This window comes from Empidonax traillii, unplaced genomic scaffold (assembly GCF_003031625.1).
Source record: "Empidonax traillii isolate 1590-97213 ecotype Southwest subspecies unplaced genomic scaffold, ASM303162v1 scaffold1083:size320519, whole genome shotgun sequence".
Classification (NCBI taxonomy): domain Eukaryota; kingdom Metazoa; phylum Chordata; class Aves; order Passeriformes; family Tyrannidae; genus Empidonax; species Empidonax traillii.
In genome coordinates this window covers 95,122-120,339 of record NW_020956276.1, presented here as the reverse complement: position 1 = coordinate 120,339, position 25,218 = coordinate 95,122, and the positions used below count along the sequence as shown (strand labels likewise).

At 40.7% G+C, this 25,218-nt stretch overlaps 1 protein-coding gene across 1 annotated transcript in view; it reads right to left on the bottom strand.

Annotated features, from left to right (window-relative positions):
* Positions 1-19,731, bottom strand: part of HHIP (hedgehog interacting protein) — a 76,253-nt gene extending 56,522 nt beyond the window's left edge. Inside the window, exons 1-4 of the mRNA XM_027904755.1 lie at positions 19,150-19,731; positions 13,046-13,241; positions 5,708-5,864; positions 4,697-4,898 (exon numbers count right to left, since the gene is read on the bottom strand). Coding sequence (XP_027760556.1) covers positions 4,697-4,898; positions 5,708-5,864; positions 13,046-13,241; positions 19,150-19,416 — 822 coding nt within the window. The 5' untranslated portion in view covers positions 19,417-19,731. The remainder of the gene's footprint in view (positions 1-4,696; positions 4,899-5,707; positions 5,865-13,045; positions 13,242-19,149) is intronic.
* Positions 19,732-25,218: the final 5,487 nt, after the last annotated feature.

Sequence of the window (25,218 nt, the reverse complement as noted above, 5' to 3'; positions counted from 1 at the left end):
ACCATGTTTACCACTAAACCAGGTCCCCAAGTGTCACATTCATGTGCCATTTTAACACCACTTTTCTGAGCAGTCTACTCCAATGTCTGGATACAAACATGAAGACATAGTAGATGTTTCACTATTAACCATGAATTCCTGAAAAAAAGATGATATGACAACAAGATGCTCATTTGACCCCGAGTAGCTCCGGAAAAACTGGCTCATAGGAGCACAGTTAACCTATTTCATGCCTGACAGTCTGCTTTCATAGTTTTATACTGAACATACAGATAGCTGTGTTTCACAGCACTCTTCATGGCATCACAGAAAATTCCTACTTAATCACTGGATCACTCGTTAGTAATTAGTTAATTGCAGGACTGAAAGTACTCGTGCTCTGACATAAAAACTACCAAAACACAGTAACTCATCTTAAGACTATTACTTGGAAATCTTTAATTCCCAAACCCTTTGGGAATTAAAAACTCATACAAAACTAGTCTTACTGATTAATTTGAAAGCAAGGTGAAATAAAAAGGTGACTATAAGCTTAGGATTTAGGCGAAGTTTCTGTTAAAGCTTAAGTGTATCTGACAAGGAAAACCATAGTCTTGGAGTAGAGAAAGTGATAGACAACAAGAAGTCTAACTCATGTATTCTTAACAGTGATCGCTGATACCATTTAATTGAGATTTTTCTGTCCCTTTTCCTTTCCCTTCCCTCCCCTGCCCTGCCCTTTCCTTCCTCAGAGACTTTGCCCTTTATCACAGTATTCCCATGAGATATACTACGGATATTTTATTACTAGCTAAAAAAAAAAAATAATAAAATCTCTACACAAGTGCAAGTGGTAATTCCATAATGGTTATTTTAAGGATACCCATTTTATAGGGGTTTCTCTTCATGTCACTGTGTGAGGCAAAGGGCAACAGAATGCAGCCGTTCTTGCTCGCTGCACAATTTATGACCCTGCAGCCAGCAGAAACACATCACAGCTTAGTAACAATCAAAAAGAAAGAAGAAAAAAAGAATCAATAAACTGAAAATAACTTAAGGATCAGAGATGAGAAGCAACTGAACCTGATGGCCTACTGCGATTCCATAACTAAAGAGCTAATTCAGATGGTGGATTTATAAGTAAAAAACTACCATCTAACTACAGGGACTTGATTTTACCATTGGCAGCAGTAAGACGTAAACTTGGCTACTTTGTACAGTTCAGATGTCCCTCATTTTAAAAGAATTTTGGGAACTTTGAATGATTGTAGGGAAGGACAACAAAAATTATTTAAGGACTAACAGTTGCAACCCTAGAGCTACTTAGCTTTTCAGAGTGTAGTTTGAAAGGTGATTATAGCATTTAGCTCTCAAGAGAAGTGATAGACTCTTAATTTTTTGTTGTTGCCAAATCATACCTTGATGCCTTCCCTTCTGAACAATTTATTTTACACCAATATGTTTTAGACCAATACATGTTTTTGGGCCCAGGAGACAAGAAAGTGAGTGCAAATTGATGTAATAGATTGTGCTACATTTTATGGTGGCTGCTACTAATCTAAATGTTTCCAAATCTTAGGAAATAATACAGTTAATAAGATAAAATACAGCCATGAGAGTAAGAAAAGTTAAAAACTACTGCAGTATTCACTGTTTTTCTGTATGTTAGATACAGATGGAGTACACGGTGACTGATCTTGTAGTAATAACATATCCAGCACTGCTGCATCTCGAGAAATCATTATATCCAAATTTAAAGCATTTAATTATTAAGCCTAAATTTTGACAATAGATTCAGGTACATCAGGTCTATTTTTTATAGATAGTTGATTAAGGTCTCCTTAAATGTCACTGAAATCAACCTGTTAGTTCAATAGTTTCTCATTCAAAGTTTCTGCCTCTCTTCTACTTGGCAATAGTTTAAAACAAAAAGAGAATAACACTAGTGAAAATCAGTCTGAAAGAAAAAATGGGTAATAGTATTTTCATTAAAAAACCATCTTTGCTACACAACTTCGAAGGAAAAACTGTAAAATGTTGCTCTGTAACCAACAACTGTCCTCACCATGACATAATGGAGCAGTAAATCACCAGAACAAGGCAGCAGACTTTAAGGTTTGGGTTTTTTTGGTAAACTGTTTATTCTTTTCTTCTGAGACCATGCCACATACTCAGGGTAGTTTGTAATATTAATGGAAAAATTAATATTATATTGGGTGGTGGAACCAGTATTTTCTCCACTACACTGGGCTATATATTCCTAAATAGTTGAGCCCAGTTGCATGTCCTAGATTTGAGTTACAGGTGCATGTCTCACTCATGTCCTTACTCAACTTTGAGGCATGACTGAAACACACAGTTTCCTGTCACCATATGCAGGACATAAGGAAGAAAAGGCTGAGGGGTAACAGCAGAGAGCTGGCCAAGTGCTCAGTCCATCCCCACATACTACAATACTTATGTATCCAGTGTGACATAAAATGCATTTGAGAAGGCCACAGGTGTTGAATAAGTGAATTCATCAGTAAGATCCATTCATGGTTTCCAATAACTAAGTTGAAAAATAAAAGATCAGAAAAGCATTCCTGCTAACTGTGCAGCCAAATAGTTTTAGAATTTCGGAGATGTGAAAAGAAAAACTGTTTCTTAAGCTGTTTTCTTTTTTTTTTTTTTTTAAATCTGCAGTAATCTTGCATCTCATTTTCTCTTGAGTAGAGCCACCAAGAAGCACAAGTAATCATCATTCATAGTTCATAAAATCTATCTCTGTTATGAAAGACTTCCACATGCTTGTTCTGATTCCTCCTGAGATACTGGCAGCAGACAAAATTATCACTTCTTCTCTTTCATTTGAACTCCTTAAAATTAAATCAAGTCACTGTCAGTAATTTCACTGGATTATGTGGGGTTTGTTTTATTCTATTTATTTATTATTTTATATAATGAATTCATTCCTCAAATTCTTTACTCTTTCTATTTAAGAGTTGGAGTTTTGCTTCCAGGCACATTCCCTTCCTCCTTACCTGCAATGTATATAAAGCCTCTGTTCTTGCCAGCCTGCATTAAACACTGCCATACAATTATCCTCAGTCACTGGACTGTTATCTCAGGGAATTGAATTAGACTTCCCAGTTTAGAAACATCAAATTATTTATACAAAATGTTATAGTTGAAACAGATACAGTTTAGAGCATGAAATAGTGGATAGGATAGTAAAGATTAAAAAGATCAGGTCACTGATTTAAAACAGAACTAAAAGTTGAATATGATCCTGAGGGTACTCGTTTAGAGTCATATCAAGCAGGTTATTGCCTATTCAGAAGCATGGAAAATCAGTTTTTCTTTTAGCTTTGTCTCTAAGTTGCAGCTGTAAAAGTCTCCTCAAGAGAGGTTTGTCTTGGACCAATAGCAGTTCTATGGGAATTTCACTGTCAGTTTTTTGCAAGTACAGGTTATTAGAACTTTTGGTTAAGAAATATGAAACAGCTTTAGATGGATGTTCAAAAACACCCCAGATAAGTCACTTCTGTTTTGATACCTTGAACATTGGGATTTCCTACAGGGGCAGAAAGGGAAGCATTCAGTAAATCACAGAATCAGTTCTTTTCCTGAAAAAGGTGCAATATATTTCATTTCTCACTCAACACAAACCAAAACCCTCTGAGATTTTCTTGCAGAAAAGACTACCTTAATTTGCTTGTTGCCCTTATAGCTGAAACACAAAATTATCAGTTAGCATGTCCTATGCATTTTAAATGGATATAGTTTTTTATTTAAGATTACTCCGGCAAGAGTATGTCAATACATTTTTCATCCATAAAAGCTTTTTGATATATAGTCCTGACTGTTCTAGGCGTAACCTGATTACAGTTTAAATTTTCTTGATATATCTGGATTTTACTTGCATCACCACTCTAAATTGTGACAAGAAATCAACATGGAACAACACTCAAAGACATTGCCATAGAAAAATATCCCCCAATAGACTTACGAGTTTTCCATTGGTACTTACCCCATAACTAGATGTTATTTCTTACCTCCACCCTCCAACATATTCCCATCTGTGCCCATTCACCTCTCACTCCCCTCACCATGAAAGTCTCCCTGTTAAACATGATGAAAGCCGTTGCACCAACCCTCCCTCATGTCTGAATTTTGAGGGTCAGTTGCTTTTTATGTGCACCTCAAACGCGTGCAGTTTTAAAGCCGTTTCTCACTAAGGGCAGCTTGTGCTACATTTGAGGTTGAGCCAAGAGAGATCCCCTCTCCCTGGGATCCCTGAGCAGTTTCAGGCCCCCTCCCGTGTCTGCCTCCCACGGGAATGTTGAGCACCCACGGGTCGGGGGGGCCCTAAGCCAAACTTGCTCCCACTGGCATCACTGCAAAACTTGGCTGAATTCAGTATGATGGAAATGAGCCCAAAGGATGAAAATATCAAGATAATGCTGTGGAATGCTGTTGCTGACTAGTTTCATTTGAATTTAAAGTGAGGAAAGGATGAAAGGAAAGAAAAAAGTTGGTAAGAGTTATAAGATGCTATGTTCTGCATTCCCAGTACAAGAAAGTTTTCACTTCCTTGCCAGAAAGAACTGTAGTGTCTCTTGTCATTGCTCTTTTTTATTATTTAAATTAAAGTAATTTCTGAAAAACATTTCTTCCCTTTTCCCCCTTATACATACTATAGTATAAAAAGGTAGAGATAAGTATAAAATCCAACCTTTATTCCACTTTGTACAAGCTTGTGTATATCCAAAAAAGGTTCCTTGATTATGTCTCCTTCGGGAGTGAAAATCTTCACATATCCTTCTTTCTCTAGAATGAAGAGGCGATGGGATCCATCCCCACAATGTACTGCTCCAACAGGCTGCCTTAGTCCACTCACAACCTCCTGAATGCAGAAGCAGTTGTGCTTGTGTTTTCTAAAGAAATTCAAAGAAAACATGAGACATTTCTTCTTTTTTGTAACTGCGACACAACAATGTCCCTAAAAAGTTTATAGTAAAGGTACTTTTATATATTTAAATATATAATCATATATCCAGAATAAATGAAGGTATGGAAGCATGTAATACTGAGAACCAGTCTGAACTCCACTTGAGCAAAATTTGGTCTGTATACAAGAAAGAGAAAATTAAATAAACTTAAATCCAATATGCTGAAGAATAGGAGAGAAAAAAAATGGTAAAAGAAGAGGATAATTTAGAAATACAGAATTTCCACCATAAAATAAACACAGTAAACTTCACCACTTTGACAAATTTGGCTTCTAAACCCCATTTAAAAATAATGACTTACAATGGAATAATCTAATTATTTTCATGAAGAAAAATACATTAATGAAATAAATTGAAGATAATGAAATGAATATTTTACTAATAAACTTATTGTAGTTGTTTACAATAAAGTCAAGCAATATTACATTCAGGTAGAAATTACTTCCCAGAACTGTGTATGATCCACAGGCTGGACGATAACCAAGATCCACAGGGTGGATCAAACCAGGATTCTAACACCTTTCCAGCAAGGCAAATATCAAATAGTACTGAAATGTTGAAGTTAATGTAACTTTCTCTTTTGATATACAGTAGCAGCAGCAAAAGCAAGTCACATCTGGAAAACACAGCTGCTGAACATAAGGACATACTGAGCTGTTTCACCGTGAAAACCACAGGCTTTGCTAGGGTTGGGATTTTTTTTTTCAGATTAAACAGCATTTATCTTTATGAACCTGCTGATCTCTTCCTCTTTGTCATATTCTTCCATGTGGTCCAGGGAGTTAGAGGCTGGCCCTCGCACTTGTTTTCTTAGAAAATCTGGAAAGCACACGCCACCATCTTTTCTTGAATAGTAATAACAAAACTCATCAGCTGTAGTTTGGAGAAAACCTTAAAAATGCAAAAGAGCAAACAAATATTTAGTGTGTTGTCATGTCTGCAGTTTAGCATCATCAAACTCATCTTTAAATAGATTACAGTGGAAAAAGCGGTCATTTTAAACAAAGCACTATCTGTAAAAAAAAGGCCTGCTCCGAATAAACACAGACTGAGTATTACCTTTTCCAGTGTATTCGTCTTTATTTGCATTAAACCTGATTTTCAGTGCACTTATGTGAAAATACCAATTCATTCAAAGTGACACAACAATTCACTCACTAAAAAATTAAGAGACAAAGCTCAGAGTTGAGGCTATGATACACTTCTTCCTGATTTTAACCTATCAATCAACTGTAGGATCTGCAGTAAAATAGCTTGAGTAGCTTCTATGTAACTTTTTTTTTTTTAAGTGGCTTGTTGTAGTCAAAATCTCAGTAAAGACTTGAGTAAAAGGCATGAAGTAAAGACTGTGGAGTACTGCCAGCAAAGGGCACCGGTTGGAGAGGTGAATAATCACCGATCAGGTAAATCTCAGAAAGCCAGAAGTGCTGCTGAAAACTGCACTGTGTTGACATGCAGTTGGCCTCTGACTGACTCCCAGCATTGAGGCAGGTGAGCAGTGTCCCATCATGAGGTCTAGTTCCTCAGGTCCCAAAAAGGGGATATGCCTCATGCTGCACCGGACGTAGCTTGTATGAAAAGTGGTCTTTAGCTTTCAGGTTAAAATGGGAACGAGTTCAAAGGCCCAGATAAACAAGAAGATGGTAAAATGAGAGCCTTTGAGGAAAAACTCTGCCACTACTGCTATTACATTATGTTTAATGACATAAAAAGTATCTATTTCTGTTCACAAACCTATTTCTAGTCATTGCTATCCAGTTTTTATCACGAGTATTAAATCTAAGAAGACAGAGTCTGGCTAGTTATACATGTACTGTTTCTAGAACGTGAAGATAATATGTCTTAAGTTGCCTTCATTCTTTTTTCTATTATTGGCAACTGTCTTAGGATGTACTATGGTCCAGGACATAACTCACAGGATACACAGAATTAGCACTTAATTGGAATTAGAGGCCTAATTTATGCATGGCTCTACCACTTGTGAATAATGCAGTAATCCATAGGTCTTGGCCATAAAACCTCTGGTTTATAATGTACAGCAAGAGCTGATCAGGGACAGCTGTGTTTCATTGGAAAGTGCCAGTTTCTTTTAAGCAAAGCATTTTCAGAAACATTATCAGTTTTGACAAAATTTTAACAATTTCACATGATGTTTCTGGTCCAAACTCAAACTTCTGTTCTAAATGAGAAAGAAACAGCAAACCTCATATCACTATACTCCAATGTCTTGTAATTAGGGTGTTTCATTAGGAAGAGGAATATTCAGGTCAATGCCCCTCATCTGTCAGGCAAGAGTTTGACCCTAAGTCTCCCATTTCCCAAGTAAATGTCCTAACAACAACTTTATTAGCTATCCTGGGGTGGTCTTTCTGTGGCTTTCTTCATGGAAAATTTCGAAAGAGTTCAATTTCTTCCTTATGTGGAATAGGAAAATTTTTTAGATCCCAGAATTTTTGTGGAGTGGAAAGCCGTTCCCACCCAACTATACTTCTTTTCATATACATCTTCCTTTAAAAATATTGGAAAAATAACATGACAAAGCCTACCTTTGGTTTCTATAAAATATTATATATATATATCTGGAAACACATAGTAGTGTGTTGTGGTGTAAAAGTTTAATTACCATGATTTAGAGCTTCAGTAAATTTCATCTCTGAGGAGCTGGTTTTAATTTATAGTAGTTATTTGGAGAAAATGGAAGATATAATTTTAAGTGGAACAACTGAAGAGGAACTCTGATATAATCACGGAGTACTATTCCAAGGCTTGTAGATATAAAGCCAAAATCAAAGGTAATCCAAAATTTTGCTGTTGAAGTATTTGACTTAAGAATACAGGGTTTTGTCTTTAATAATTTATTTCTCTAGGCACAGTGGTTCATTAAAAAAAAATGCAACAGCAAATTAGAGGTGTAAGATTACTAAGAATTTCTAGAATTTTCTAAGTATACCATCTACTATTTACTACTCTTGGCTTGAATGTTTTCTTTAGTCAGGAAAGCTGAGAGCATATTGTGATCATGTTGTTCACTCACTACATGTCCATTTCAAATTACAATCAGATGCAAACTCACTTGACTGGTGCAATGCCTTTTCTTATACGTAAGACTAATCCCATTTCCTTATGAAATATTTTATCATGCACTTTAGTACATGTTGCACTGCAGTTGCCTTTTGCTATTTAGCAAACCCATCAGCAGGTTCCAAGAAAGAATAAGGCTTATGCTCCATTTTCATTAAAAATGTTTGTAAAAAAATGGGGTTAGAATCAAACTGAGAAAAATGTTGCATTACTGGAAGGAATGTAACCTCTGCAAATACAGTTTCACCTGTGTATTAAGGATGGAATGTTGTTATTTTCTTGTATAAAAACTATAGTAACTTACCAAAACAAAAAAAACAATTTGCATGTGTTATATATGCTCAATTTAACATACTAACAGATTCACTAAAGACAGTTAGAGAAACATTTGCTTCTACTCCCTATCTGCTTGTAGCCATTTAATGTCTTCTGTCTTGTGCATAGATTGCAAGGTCTTTAGTGTAGTTTGCCAATTTGTTCAGCATTTGTACACTGTCCAGAAGAATGGTCCCTGACAAGTGCCCCTAAGCAGTAGAACTGTTTGGAGGGGAAAAGAAAAAAAAACCACAACTTTTTGCTCAGTCTGAATTTATTCAAATACAGCTCTGTCACTGTCCTCTGTGAGAACTGTGCCTAATAAGGACTGCAACCCTTGGTCCTGTGTGAATTTCTGTACTTACTACTTTATTTTAAAACTCATACATATTATTACAAATTTCCTACCAGCTGTGTACGTGTTGACAGAGCACTGCCTGTGTTAACAAAGAAAACTGAAATCACAAAGGAAGATTAAACATCATGTTTAAGTGTCAGATGTTGCATAGGCTTGCATTTCTATGCTTTTAAAACTTTCTCTCTTGCAAACAAGAATCAAATGACAGGCTTTTCACTTAAGGCGGTTACAGTGAAGGCTTTCTGTATTCGCCTTTATAAAACACTGTGGGAATAAGTTGCATGATTACAAGCCTTTTCAAAGGAAAACTTCTGCTCTCAGCTGATCTCCACCTCCTCTCTCCACTTGTATTTGCATTCAGTTGTTCCTCACACTGTATCTCCCTTCCTACCCTACCTTCACCAAATTCCACTTTGCTGGATTCCCTGCTTATCCATTCCCTTGCCTCTCTGCTTTGATATACAACTCCAGTGTCCTGGTAGCCCGTGTCCCAATCTCTACAAGTTGAGTTCCTATTCCCTCCCTTCCCTGTTTGCACTGCACACGATTGAGAATCGTCCACATCTGAGTCGACTTACCCCAGCTTTGAGGACATCAGGAAATCAGGCTCACCTGCTCTATTTCTGCTGTGACCTTGAGCACACAGTTCAGTATTGTGTAAAAGAAGCACATTCCTGCTTTGGGTTTACTTTTTTCCTGATTTGCACTTTTGACAGCTAGATGTGAATTTTTTCACAAAAAACCCACATTTGCCTCTCTCTTCTCAACTGCCAGTGAAAACCAAATCAAAGACATGATTCCAGACTGATTGTTTCAAACTGTACTAAGTCCACTGGTAGTTTACATAATTTCCTATTGGTTTTCAAGTGACTAGTGGCCCTTTTCTCATACTCAGATGTTGCACATACCTACACATGGGTTAATCCCCTTGATGCTCTTGTTACCAGTAGCAAAATTGTAAGCCACTACTATTTTTTCTGCAGGTTGACTATGTTGACTGTGACTCATAATCAGTCATGTTAGAACTTCTAGAAGTGGTGTGTGAGTTGTAAGATTTCTTAGAATTCCAGCATTTGGGGGGTGGTGTGCCCCTGTTTGTTGTTAAAAAAATCCTATCAAGCATCTGTTCTTGTAATGCCTGGATTCAGATCAGGGCCTGGATCTGAATTCACCCACAATCATCTGGAACCCATTCCTTCAAATGAAAATAATGGAGACCAGATAGTTCAAAATCTCTCCCATGTCCTTGAATGGCACTGTGGCTGTGGCACAGGTTTGTACCTTTGAATACGCCACTTGCACCGGTGTGGATCAAGTTTCTGCTTATGTCCAAAGGCAGAATCAGCCAGGCCTTTCTTTACTTGCTATATTAATAATAAATATTAGACAGACTTCCCTTATGACCTTGTAAAACTTAAAATTCATATTGTTTGAAGATACTTCATTAAATCACTTAACTCCAGCGTCTCCATCACTAATCACCTAAACTGAGGCTTACAGTAAAGATTAGATGAGAAATAATCACAACAGTTACCTGGAATGAAGCAGGGAAGTTCCAATCTCATAGTCTTTGTGTAACATTACGCTCTCCTGCATTTCCACAGCATCCTAACAGCTATTTTTATTCTGTTTGAATAAAGAATAGGGTCCCCTTTTTCTCTGAATATTCCTAAAGAAGTCAGTGGAAGTTCTGATACAGTCATAACTGGTGGGCAAACTGCTGTTTTCAAAAGAGTTAACCAAGCATCTGCTACAGTTTTCATCTTTGCAAAAACAGAGACAACAATTAAATGAATTTTTGAAGCTAACTCGTGAAAAAAAATGATGTATAATTTCTCAGTCTTGGTTAATGTTTAATGCTAAAATTTCAGTCCCAGAAAAGATGTTTGCTATCTTAAAATGCTAATAATATTTCTCATTTGTGCAGGGCTTAAGGGATAAAATTATTGTTTTAGTCAGCAATTTCCTTAAACTCCGTTGTATTGGTGTTCAGAAACAATTAGCACTCCCTAATGGAGGAAGAGTAATTATTCGACTTTTTAACAAATACACAGTGAATCATTGCCAGAGACCTTGGGCTTGGGGGCCTGTTAATTTTCAACTCTTTGTTTAATCCTCCAGGCTAAGCTGAAAACATAGCTTCCACATTTTCAATTTTTTTTCTTTCTTTCGCAATAAATATTATTATGGATACATGAGTCTCAGAAGCAAAATAGAAACCCCAAATAAATTGTGGCTGTAATTATTTATAATTCAGAATGTATAAGACTATTAAACTCTACTAAAATCCTGTAGGCCATCTTCTCAAAAGGAGGGACCTGAATCTTAATTATTACCTTCGGGAAATCCTAGAATAGGTATCAGCACCTGTATGTACCAGTCAAGTCACCAAATTAACCCTGTTGGTGGATGTAAGTATGCAACAACTTTTTGTTAGTACAACCCACTTTCAGAACAAGTATTTAGAACGATTATTAGCATCTGATTGATGTAGGAAAAATCCTATTTTAACTGATGCTGAAGTATGTAAGCTCTTTTCCTGCAAAGCACAGTGCTCTGCCCAGTGCTAAAGTTATGCTTTCATCTGGTTATCTTTCAAGGCAACCTGGGTGGTCACAAAAAGCACTTGACATCTTGATGCACTTCAGCAGTTTTACATATACACAAACTTTGTAGAAAAATAAATTTGTCATTCTTCACCACATATGTTGATCTGAGGAGCGACGTTCCTGTGGCTACAGCTCCTGTGCTGCTCAGCCCTTTCTCATTCTCTCTCCCTCCCTCCACCTCCTCCTTCTTTCTCCCTTTTCCCTCTTTCACTTTTTTCAATTAAACAAATTGTTTCCCCATAAACCCACAACTTCATAAAACAACTAGGAGGGTCTTGCTCTGCAGAATATGATAAGCATTTGCACTAGATACAAACTCATGTCAAAAATGTCTCTGTGTGGACTTCTTATATGGGCTAAACATTTAGAATATCTAATCTGTTATCACTGTTCAGCAGGCAGTCTTGGCAACTATGATCTATTCTGCTTTGCTTTGGGGAACGTGATAAAGAGCAAGAAACAGCTGGTTTAAGAAAGCCTTAGAAACATCTCTTAGTTTATAAAGACAATAATAATATTTTCATATTTGAATGGGTTGAGATACATGTTAAACCACAGTAAAGGGAAAATGTAAGTCAATTTAAAATGTTTTCTCAAGTCAATAAAAGAACACTGAAAAAAAACTCCTGTGCTTTTGGGATTTCAGAGAAAACAGGTACACACTGTACACATGCAATTAAAAAACTCTCCTCCAAATCCTATCCACTTAAACTATCCCTTTTCTCAAATATGTTTATATTATATACACAGAGCTGTGTTCATATGTAAAAAATGACTATTCACAAATTCATTTTTCATCTCATTATCAACTCTTTTTTCTAGTCTGTGTAGCTAGTAAAAAAAAAAAATCCCAATCAATTTAATTATTTTCTCCTGTGTGGCATTGTTTGTAAGTAGTGTTTGGACAGGAAAAAAAGCATAGTTTAAAAATGACAGTCTTACACATATAAATAATTTACTATTGAGAATACCAAAGATGTTATTTAACATAATAGTGTTTTAAGACACCGTTTCTAAAAGAACCATCTTCTGCGGTTATTTTGTTGATACATGACAAGTGATAACACACATTTGGTGACTGCCTTAGACAACGCAGGGCAAATTCTGCTTTTGATTATGTCCAGCTAACTCTACTGACTACAGTGAGGAAGTGTTAGGTTAGTTAAGAATTTGGTCATTAACAGCACTTTGGAAGTAATTCAAAGATCACAGAAGTGTATCAAATAGCTCCCTTTGATTTCAATGGGTTTTAAACCCTGTGGAAAAAAACATCAGTTTCTAGGGCAACAAAACCAGAAAAAACACTTTACTCATCAGCTTTTAGAGTTTAAAACAAACAGCCAGGACCTTTTATTTCTTGCATTTTAGAACAATCTATTGTTTAGAATAGCCTTTTGGATGGCCAGCTGCTTGTTTGCATGATTTGAATTTACACGTAAATATTTCAGCCACGATATAAGTTTGAGGTGCGTTTGACAACAATCAAGCCACGAGTGTAACAGGAGGGTGGCAAGAAAGTACTCTAAATATTTACCTCCTTACATAAGATCCACTCTGAAGACTGAAACATTCTGTCTTTGCTTGGGAAAAATCCCCTGAATATAAATGGCAATTTTTTCCCAGTTAAAAGCTGGATCTGTAACTGCTCAGGCAATATCAACATATTAAAACAGACATCTTTTAGCCCCGTATTTTGTTATAGGTTTTACCTGGTATGTGACCTCTGCAAGTATAATAGAATTCTTTACAATAGTCTTTGCACAAGTAGGGAAGAGTTAGTTCTCTTTCAGCAGTGTCCCCTTTCTCAGGTGAGTGGAATAGGTTCTGAGCGTGAGGTGAGCAGTGTGCACATTTGATTTCCTCCAGTAGCTTCGCACATTCTGTGTTGTTCGTAACAGAAAGTATCTGCAAGCCACAAACCAGAGACAAATAAACATATGACCTGTTTCCCCATCTTACACAATGAAAGATTGCATGATCTGATGCAGTAAACAATGCTAATGGGACAAATAGAGTTAGTATCAAAGCATCATGTTTCAAGTGAAAAAGTTATTACTATGAAATGTGCAATATGTCATTAGTATGGTGAGATTTTAGTTTCTCTGATTTCTTACATACGATTCTATAAGAATCTTCTATAAGAGTCTTTAAGATTTCTTTTCTGAGCTTGCTTCTCAGATAAGAATAATAGCACTCAAGTTATTTTAAAGACTCATGCCTGCCATCTCTTAATCACATAGGCAAACTCTTAACTAGAGGGATTATGTATATAAGGAGGAGTTACAGCAGCATGCCTTCTATCCACTTCTCTTATGAGGTGTTTAGAGGCGAAAAATTAAAGTTCTACCATCAAAACACATCAGGAAAAACATGTCTAGGTATGTGTAAAATACGTGTATCTTGAACGACACCACTGCCTGGCTACTGAAATGACTGCTGTGGAATTTGAGCAGGTGCCGTGGATTTTTCATGCTTCAAATGCTGTTCTGCTTTTTGCTCTCTCTAGTGCAAACTACTTGTAGGCAGGAAAACCTGTGTGTTTTCAGGCATATCTTTCTGTAGGTGAAAAGGTAGAATTTGTAGCATCTCGTTTGCATCAATATTGAATCTGTAACTTTGTCCTGAAAAAAAAGAGCATATATTATGTGTGCATAGCACTTGACGAAGCATGAAACCTCGACGGAAGATGTGTTTGAGTAAACACAGGAGCCCAAGGAGTGTAATGTCATCAAATCATGAAAAATAATGGAAAACAGCATAGTTGTCTTTATTAGCTTCTGAATGCAGTGCACTTTGTTAATCTATTGTTAACCACATGGATTGTTTTTTGATCATTCATCCCAATGGTGGGTAGTGGGAAATGTGTTCCCTCTGTTGAGAGTGACTGAATCTGAGCCAATGCAAAAACAAAGCTCAGGTTCTCTCTGGTATTTATTTAACACAATTATAAATAAGGACTGTAAGACACGTTAAGAAATATTAATGTGGTAAATATTTGTGTTCTGTAAAATTTGTAAGTATTTTTAAATAGCACATTTGAAAACACTGCTAGTTTTGCTATAGCTCATATCTCTGAGTTGATTTGTAGAAGGACTTTCCAAATGTCATTCCCTTGCAACATAACATTAAAAGGGAATTATCTAACTGACTTTTGAAAAAGTAAGTTATTCAATGCAGGAAGACTCCTGATATTTTGAGTGTGCTGTCTCATACACCTGTTCTCTTCGTGGATGCTGTACTTTGATAACACAGTTCTGAACTCATCTTTTTATTTACAGATCATAACGCCATGAATTTCAAAAGTTTGAGAGAAATGCACTTTCCGTTGTTTTCAACAGATAGTTATTCAAAATATTACACAATATATGGCCTGTACATTTAAACAAAATCCTGTTTAAAGTAACCTTGATTTAGAAAGCAAACTCTTCCCAGGAAAATTTAGTCTTACCATACATATATTGCCAAAAGGCCATCTGAAATGTGTACTAAAGTTTAATGTTGTAAGTTGGGACCCTGATTAGAAGAACACCATTTGGCTTCTATCCTTATTCTGGATATGCTGCCACTGGCATCAAAAAGAATTCCTCCAGATTTGCCAGGATCACTGAATGCATTAAATGTTCTGTTCTTGAGACTATCTGTTCTCACACTATCCTCAGCTTCATAGCACCTGCCATTCAGTAATGTGATTAACATCTGCCCCACATATTGTTTATTATCTGTCTTCAGACACTTCTTGAGAATATAACTGTCTCACATATTTTGGAAAGGGTTTGCCTTCTCTCTCTCTAATGATAACTACAATAAATTATAATCAAAATATATAGCAACTAAAACTTTGAGCTTTGCTTAATACTGCCTAGGACTGCAGTCCAGGTAGGAAAGAACAGACTTGACATGCTTGCAGTAATCCATGCTGCTGAGGTAATCTTCTGCATGAGCTGGACTTTATTAAGGGAGGCTGTGATTCTGATGGGAAGGGGCCTGTAAAAGTCAGTCAGGTCATTGTTTGCCAAATAGAACAAAGTCTGAAGCCAATAGGGGATGACTAAAAGCACTATCTATAAATGTATGTCACTTCTCTCCTGAAGGAAGGATGAAATGACCCATTTGGGTGTTTCCACCAAAGGAAACTGCATCACGAGTACAGTCTCATATATTTTCATCAGGGAGTTCATCTCAGGCAGTAGGCTTCCTTGTGGTAGCAGTATGATGGTGTGTTTAGAAGTACAAGTAAACACAAGGTATTACTAGGTAAATATTCAGTGTGCTTATTGAATTAACTCCACAGTGATGCAGATAGAAAACTGTACTTCTACTGGAAGACTCCAGAACACATTGTGTAGGAGGAAGGGGGAAGGGAGAAATAAATTACAGGATAGTAAAGCTAATTTACTGGTTTTTGTGGAAAACGTAATTGACGTTGCCTGATGATACAGGCTTGCTAACATTTCAGTCCTCAAAGTTAAGACAAAAGGATCCTAATCCCCCTGAGCAGCTGCTATCCAGGAATTAACCACAGGAATTCACCCCCTCATGTAATTTCTGGAATGAATCTTGGTCATATAATAGCAAATCGGAAGATTAAGGAAAGAGAGCCAATCAATTATCTGGAAATCAAGTACAAAGTTACTTAACTTTTAGAATGCTCAAGCAAAATAGGGTGGTAATATTTGCTCTGTGTGAGGTCTGATGTGTAACTCTGTCCTGGCTTGGAGATAGGACAACCTCTCTATTCTGAATTTCAGTAAATCAATAATGTATTTATCCTGGAGTATATTAAAACAGTTTTAAGCAAATTCTGAAATACTTATTTAAATTAAGCTTTTTGGATGTCTACTTTGAAAGTGACCTTAAAGTTGACAATGGTTTTGGTCTTTTGAAGAACTGTAAACTAATTTCCTTCTTCAATTTTTAAAGTCGTATGAGAAACCATCAAACTGCAGTGGTTTAAACTAACTGTGCTCTGGAAAATATGTAAAACTTCCAAACGTTTATTGCAACATGCCTAATAATGATCATGCCTGCTGCTGACTAATTTACAACATCTGTAAGATCACCCTTTAATCTCTAGCCACATGAAAGTAAAATGGGTAGACTAAAGGTAAGATAAATCCTGGAATGCACAGGAAAGCATAGCATACTAAAATGGTTTATCAACAGAAGGAGGAGTGCAAAGAAGAAACAGAAGATGATACAACAGACAGAAAACCTTTTTGATTAATATTGTCATCTGTTTTGGGTACTCTGTCATATCTAGTTTGAGAAAGGCAGTATAATTTTGATGCTAACAGAAGAAAAAAACCAGTTAAATAAGTCATTGCATTAAGCCATATTTGATATACAAGCATTTATGTCTAAAAATCATGTGCTGACGAGATTGTTCAGCTGTTGAGTTGAACATATGCCTCTTCTGTATTATAGTGCTGGATTATGTCATTAAAGAGTTCGGTTTCAATTTTAGGGTAATATTTAAATAGATCATTGTACTAAGGCAGCTGTTAAAGGGACCCCAAGATGAGTTATTTGTTTAGTTGGATGTGTTCAACAATAGCCTTTGTTCATGAAAGAGCCAGAGCAAACAAATGATTGTAAAAGGGCACACTTGAAAACAATATCTTTTCACCCATTCCTTGACAGCCTTGGCTGTGAAACCATCCAAGGTAGAGAGGACTTCTTTGCCTGTCAGGTTGCAAGCAAACTTTTAGAAAAACTGATATTACAATGTTTGACTGGGAAGTAGTAGCCCTTCAAAAACAAGGGGATATTGCAGGAAAAAAAAAGACAGAGTTAAATGTCAACAGGATACAAATATTGTACTTGAGCCAGGGCAATGTTGTCTCTGCTTATTACAGAAGTTCCATTTTTCTTCCCAAAGCTGCAGGCACTGGTGGTGTTTTCATTATAAGCATAGATCAACACTTTGATCAAGAATTCTCAAAGACCCAGCATCTTTGGGAAGAAGCTCTTATNTTTTTCTTTCTCTTTTTCTCAGCTAGATCTTTCAGGTTATCTGTGTGTGGTTAGTTTATAGTTTAATTCAATTATCACACAGGAGCTAAATGACATTGTCTCTAGACAACACGAAGAAATATATCTGCCTTGAATCTCAAACTGCTGCTGCATATGGTATGAATAAAGAGAGATCTGCAGCTGAAAACCTGCAGTAAGACAGTTCTCACTCATCTGGGAATAGAGGGGGTAGGACAAATGCTCCCTCAAAAGGCATGAACATTTGGACAGAGCTGGGGACTGAAGGAGAATGATGTTCTCCAGTTTCACCCATTAGTGAACCAACTAACAAACACAATGGTGTTGTTGTTATTCTTTTGCCATAAGCAACAGGACTCTGTGTGTGGGCAGCAGTTTAGTGGGGAGGAGGATAAGTCGACCCCTTTTTGTCCTATTGATTTTTTCCTATTTGCATGACTTGAGCAAATTAAATGATGCAATATGGCTTTTTGTTACAAAACAAAGTGAGAGATACCACCCAGACACATATGTTGATTCGTAGAAGCTGTTTACATGAGAATGGAGTGAAATCTACCGTGAACTGAGCATAAAAATTCGATTCAGGCTGGGTATTTTTTTTTATTATGCTTGGGCCAGCAAGACTGAAACACAAGTTTTCCAAGAGTCTCTCAGACCTTGACAACTACAGAGTTGTAACTGAGGAATTCTTAATTAAACCTAAATCAGGATGAAATAGGGGGAAGAAAGAAAGAAAGAAAGAAAAGGAATAATAATAATTAAAAAAAAAGACACTTGATTATTTATTTCACGTGCAGTGACTCTTAATGACATTATTCTGCAACTTCCCTCCCTGTGCGTACCCCTGGATGGAGCACTGGCTATCACAGCAGAGCTTATCAAACACAGTTCTGCCGGATTAGGTACCCACGCGTCTGAAAACCTAAGCAACAGGCTGATAAGCAGAATTTAACTTGCTAAGGGATGCAGAAAACTTGACGATTTTAAGAAACTGGTGAGCAGAGGAGGTGCTTCCCTTCACATGACCGTAGCCTGAAACTGGGCAGAGGCTGCCAGGTAATGTGAAAAGGCAAAGTGTCTCACGGCCCCTGGTGCGAGGCACCGGTCCTGAGCGAGAGCCGTGAGACCGGGGTCCTGCAGCGGAGACTTCGGGGGTCTTTCGCCGCTGGTACCTGTGAGTAGCACCCAGGCCCGAGGCGGCTGGAGATCACGGAGTGTTGCTACCCCGGCACCAGCCTCAATCCAAAACCCCTCCTAACTTTGTTCCTGCGGAGCAAACTGGACACGATTCTTCACCCCAGAAAAAAAAAGGCAAGCTGGACGGCACTGCCGGGCGAAGGCAGAGCCCCCTCCGCTGCCTCTGCCGCTGCCCGGGCAGCTGTCGGAGCCCGCCCGGTTCCTCCTGCCCTTCCCCGAAGCCGCGCCCGGGCAGCAGTACCTGCGGGCAGCCCGGCCCCGCTGCACCGGGACGGGGCCGGGGCTACCGCCAGAAACTCCGGCGCTGCGGACAAGAAGTAACTCGCAGGCAGAGCCGCCGACCGGCACTGTGCTCCCCCCCGCGCGAGGCGCCCGTCCCCTCCAGGGCGCGGACCTGCCGCGCTCCCCGCGCCTCTTGACGAAGCAGCCCCGCGCCAGGATCACGTCCCTGGCGCGCCCTCGCTCCCCGGGCAGGAACGGTCGCCCCCCGCCACGGCATCGCCCCCACCCGCGTGGGAAACGCGGCAGGTTTGTGGCCGGTGCGTGGCTCCACGCAGAAATAGGGAAGCAACTCCCCAAACCTGCCCCCACCCAAAGCCCAAGCGCAGCCCCAGGTTGTGCCTACCTTCGCCTCGGCGTGCGGCAGCCCCTGCGGCTCGGAGCGGGAGCAGCAGGACAGGCGTGGGTAGAGGCCGCGGCACATCGCCTCCCCGCCGCCCGGGGCCTCCGGGGACAGCACCCGCCGGTCCCGCTTCTTCAGCCGCCGCGGCGGGGTCCCGTTGAGGCACCTTCTCCTCCGGGCGCCACTCTCCCCAAACTTGGCATCCCCCTCGAAGAAGCATAGAACCACGGCCACTAGCAGCAGCTTAAACGGCAGCATCTTGAGCATCATGCCTGAGGGAGCGTGTGAATGCACCCAAACCGGGGGTGAGGGGGGGGGGGGGGGGGGGGGGAGAGAAGGAAGGAGGGGAATCCCACTGACTTTTCTTTGCACTTTAGATCAGGAAACCACCTCCCTCCCACAGAAGGGGAAAGTCTGGAGGAGAATAATAACAGTAGCGGTTAAAAAGCCGACGAAGGAACAGCACCTCGGCCACCCCTCGCTTCTTCCAAAAAGGCGGACGCGAAGAGGCAGGAGCGTGGGACTGAGCCCTCCGAGCCCCCGGTGGGAGGATGCTCGAAGCCGGCGAAGTTGTACGAGCGGCACAGGTTTTAGCAGCTGCCGCTGCCGCGCCGAGGCGCCGAGGCTCAGGGCGGGCCAGGCAGCGGGCGGCGGCAGCAGCAGCCCTTCACTTGTCGTCCCATAGGAAGGGTGTCCCCGCGGCGGGACTGCGGCGGCGGCGGCCGGGCCGGGCGATGCCCCCTCCGCTGCTGCTGCTGCCGGCGGCGGCTGCGGCTCGCTCGGGCTCTCATGTTTCGCTCCCTCTTTTCTTCTTCTTTTTAAGCGGCGCGCGGGGAGGTGCTGCCACCGCGCGCCCTGCACGTCACCCGGCGGCATCCACCGGCCGCGCGTGCCGCCCGCCGGGAAGCGGGAGCGGCGGAGGGGCCGCGCCCGCCGGGAGGGAGCGGCGCGGGGGCGCGGCGGGGGCGCGGGGTAGGCGGCACGCCCAGCCCCGCCGCCGAGATATTCCCCCCCACCCAAAGGGGGGTCCGGCTGCCCCTTCTCCCCCCAGTGGAACGGGAGCTGGGCCTTCCGGAGGGAGGAGGCGGGGGGGGGGCCTTTCCGCTGCCCTGTCTCGGCGGGAACGGGTGGAACCGCGTCGGTGCCCGGTGGAAGGGGAGCGTTTTAGGTGGGTCCTGCGCCCCCGACGGCCGAGGCGCCCGGAGCAGGATTCCCTCGGCGCTCGGCTCTGGGTCTACTCGCCCGTGCCCGCCCATTGCCCCTATAACTCATCCCCGAACGCCAGGGAAGGTTCCAGAGGCATGGGGCCAAGCGGGGGGCGGGCATGGACGGCGGGAGGTGCCCTCAGCTCTCGGTGGCTTTTCCCTGTGGAGCTGCGGAGTCGTTACTACCACTGGAGTTGCCGTGGGTTCTCAGACCCCTCGGCGTCTGGGAGCGCGATGAGCCTCACGGCTTCGTTCTGACCGTTATCACGGTTGGTAATGGCAACATGGAGGCCGTTCCTAAAGGTGGGAGGGAGCCGGATGTGGAGGAGTTAGCATCGTCCTGGTGTGCGGAGATTGAGACACCTGAGTTTGGGAAGAGTGGGATGAGCCGAGCACTTTGCTTGGTGGCAAGAGAGCACCTGCTTGACCAGAAGCTAACCAGAAAGGGAAAGGTCAGCCCAATGTGAGCAGGAGTGAAATGGATTTGGGAAGAAAAAAGATAGAAACCCAGAGAACCTGAGCCCAGGGTAGAGGCCGAGAAGGCTGAGAGGAGGTGCTGCAGAGCCCCACAGGTGGGAAGAGGGAGCTGGAGGAGAGGAAGGAAGGGAGGCCCTGAGAAGCTGCTGATGTGTAAGTGCAGCTACTGCCACTGACTTGGAGGTAAAGGGCAGCTGGATAAATAGAGGTGTATTTAGATGAAAAATTGGCTTGTACCGAAAGCGCCCCCTTAGGAGGGAGAAAGGGAAAGAAATATTTCATGGAGTTCCTGATGTATACTAGCGTTTCTAAACTAACTAGGTCCCGTTCCTGTTCACTCCTCATTTGTTTTTCACCAAACAAAACGAGTGTCTTCATATTTACATTTGAACTCCTAAACAATCCACACTGAACTAAATAGGAGTTTGGCATAGATAAATGGTACACCAGTTAAATTACTGAGAAGACATAAAGACTCTTTCTTCTCAAGTGCATTTTTGAAGGTTAGTGGTTCCTTTAACTCACGATTACCCCTTGTCTTGACTCTCATTTGACTAACAGTGCTCCCAACCAAGGCCCATCTGCGTGAGTGAGGGTGGCCTGTGGTGCAGCTTGGGTCCCAGCCCTCACGTTAATGAGTGAAATAAGAGCGTATTCTGGTGATACAGCATCCTTCTTTGTAGTTTTAGAGAAAAGTACTGCCTTGCAATACATGAACTTGTTCCATGAGCAACCTGACATGGCAGAACTGTAGCAATGTAGTTCTACTACAGCAGCTATGCCTTTTTCATTGCTCTGGGTTATTACATAGATTATTTTAAAATATAAAATATAAATTTTATTATTTTAAAATATAAAATAAAAGTGATTCTGGTATACGTCAGAGTAACTGTATCAGAAAGAGGTCACTTTTATTCCCAAGCAGACTCCTTACGGAGGGTTACTTTGGCAGAACTGTAGTGGCCTGAGGACACAGCTGGAGGTATATATGCTGTATGCCTCTTTCCCTGTGTAGGCAGGTGCTCATACTTTTCAAGCAGGTTGCGTACTGCATCTCCCTTGCTGGAGCGGGAAACTAGAACTTGGTGGAAGGAAGCGAGTGTGGGGCAGATACCCTCTTGAAAAAAACAAATATTCAGGGAAAATGTCTGTTGAGCGGTTGTGGCCTGGTCTTGGCAGTTCCCGTCTCTCTGAAGGAGAGAGGAAGTGAGGAATATAAATCTATATGATCAAAGTAATGCAGCTATTAGTTAATAACTTTTCTTCCTTCTTCCAAGTGCTGCCTGCATAAATAATGGCCAGTCTTTGCGAATGAAGATCTGGGGAAGGTCTTTACACCTTCCAACCTGCGCATTGGATTTTTTAGGTGAGACATGGTGTGTGCGGAACTGAGCCCACCCTTTAATCCTAAGGTTCATCTACCAGGGCCAAGAGAGCTTGGACGGTGGCAGCGAGGTCCTCAGGACGTAGATGGATTGCCTTATGGGCTAACGAGCTCCATCTGCCCGGGGAGTGGCCCTGTCTGGGAATCGAACCCGGGCCTCGGTGGAGACAGCGCCGCGTCCTTAACCACTAGACCGCCAGGGGCTCCCTGCCTGCATAAATATCCGTTTCTATATATACCTGTGTGAGTTCTCAGAGGAGGTGAGTTTGAGGTGTATTAATTAGATAGAGAATGGTTTCCCAAAATAGGGTTTAGATCAAGCTGCCAAACTAAGAAAGAACTGGTAGTTTGTGAGAGTCTGTTTCTACACAGAAATTTTACATAGATCTATGATGGAGACATTTCCCAGAACTTCTGTGAAATGTACTGTTGACCTTCTATAATATAAAGTGCTCAAAACTTCGAGCTCTGTAGTGATAGAGTGATGTAAAGATGTATAAGCAAGACTTGAAGAAGGTTGAATGTTCTTTAAAACCCCTGAATCACAATTGCTCTTTCTTGGGGTTTTGTGCAAGAAGACCTGATTTAATCTCATGTTCCTTTCTACACTTAAAAAGTATATGTTGGATTCTTTTTAAATTTTAAAAATTTTAAAGTACTTTTCTCGAGCTGGTTGATACAGGGTTTTATTTATAAACCTTTTTAATAATGCAAAGTTAGGGTCAGTATTAGTTTATGCCAGTTCAGGGTGTCAACTTCAGGTGACTTCCAGCTTCTGATAAACAGAGATAAGAGAATACTTATGAAGTAAAAACATATACATAGGAAATATGGATAATAAACACATCAGTTTTTCTAAGGCAACCTGGCTTCTGTCATACAAAGCTCATTACTAGAAATGATTAGACATGGTGATGTCATTCGTGAGCGGAATAAATTCTGTTATTTGTTCAGATGTACATGAGAATCATTGGGTTACAATGCAATTAGGTGTGAAAGGGTTATAGAAAGTTTTAAAAAAGGAAGCTGTTGCTGACACAGTATTTGAATGTAGCTAGATTTTCTTCTAGTTTTGCCTGGGAGATAAGCAGAGTGTGCTTATTTATGCCATTGCTTTAATTATCTGTATTATTATCTGTATAATGAGCCCCTGTATCGTATGGATCAAATGTGTCAGAATGCCCTTCCAAGAGTGTGAGGATAATTTTGTCATGCACCTGAACTTATTATCTCTGAGATTATTTTATGTCATACATATTTTGCAAGAAAATTTAATTGCACCAAGAAACCTGCTTTAAGGTTTGAAGACCAGTTTAATATCTTTATCGATGATCTGGATGAGGGGATCGATGAAGTGCACCCTTAGTAGTGCACAGATGACACCAAGTTGGGTGGGGGTGTTGACCTGCTGGAGGGCAGGAGGGCTCTGCAGAGGGATCTGGACAAGCTGGATCAATGGGCTGAGGCCAGTTGTATGAAGTTCAACAAGGCCAAGTGCCGGGTCCTGCACTTGGGTCTCAACAGCCCCACACAGCACTACAGGCTTGGGGAAGAGAGGTTTGAAAAGTGGCCCAACATTGGTTGACAACTGCTGAAAATGAGCCAGTGTGTGTGCCCAGGTGTCCAAGAAGGCCAAATGGCATCCTGGTCTGTGACAGAAAGAGTGTGGTCAGCAGGACCAGGGCAGTGATTGTCCCCCTGTACTTGGCACTGGTGAGGCCACACCTTGAGTGCTGTGTCCAGTTCTGGAACCTCACTACAAGAAAGACACTGAGGTGCTGAAGTGAGTCCAGGGAAGGGCAACAGAGCTGGTGAAGGATCTGGGGAGTAAGTTATGTGAGGAGCAGCTGAGGGAGCTGGGGTTGTTTAACCTGGAGAAAAGGAGGCTCAGGGGTGACCTTATTGCTCTCTACAACTACCTGAAAGGAGGTGCAGCCAGGTGGGGGTCGATACCTGGCATGCCATGAGGATGAATGTTGCAGTGTTGGAACAGGCTAGGAGACAAACCATCACTCGCCATGGTCTGCATCTGAGAAATTATGGTATTTAAGGTACTAGTAGAGGAACATCAGCCCTCTGTGTCAAGGACACTCAACTAGATGAAGCAGTTCTTCAGTTCTTGAGAGAGTGACTCTGCTCTTGTTTTAGCTGGCATTGGAGTTGAACTCCTGAAACAAACTTTTCTCTTGCCATTATTTTGTAAAGAGAAAAAAGCTTTTTTCTTTTATTTCAGAACCACTTCCTTGTCAGATGAAATGAGAGTGGAATCTCGCCATATCTTATCACCATTATACTTTTCACTGAGTCTATTATACTTGTTATTTTGAGCTCTCTCTATAAACAATGGGATGTGTTGAGAAGTCAATGATTTGACTTTATTTCTTAGTTTTAGGTAGTTCTGTGAGGAGCAGGGAATTGGGTCCCTTCCAGCTTGAGATATTCTAAAATTCTGTGTTCTTGTTGGGTTCACTCTGTATCCTAGACAAGTGAGAAACACTTGATCATGGATTCTCCACTGTAGATGCTGAAAATTAGAGCTCCATTTCCAGATTCAATTCTTAAAAAAAAAAAAAAAAAAAAAAAAAAAAAGCCTTTAATTTGGAATTTTAAATTTTTCATTTAGAAAGGAAAACAGAAAAATATTTTAAAATATCACATAGTCACAGAGTTAAATTATTTTGAAACACCACCAAACTTGAGAGTCCAAGCTCTGAGACTTCTGCTTCAGCTGCGGCTCCTGAAACTCAGAGTTCTCGACTCCCTGTTTTCTGTCAGCTAGATGGACAGAGACACAGAAATCTGGAAATTTGGAATGAGAACTTGGGCAGGAATCTCAAGGTTTGGCAGTCTGGGCTTTATGCTTCTGACTTTTTTTGGGTAAAAGCCCAAGTGTCCTGAGAGTCCCATTAAAAGTGAAGCTGAAAGTTTTTTCTGGCTTTCAGCTGCATCACTGGGGTTGGGGTTCCTGTGGCTTCAGGCAGAGAACTGAAACATCAGGAAACTCTG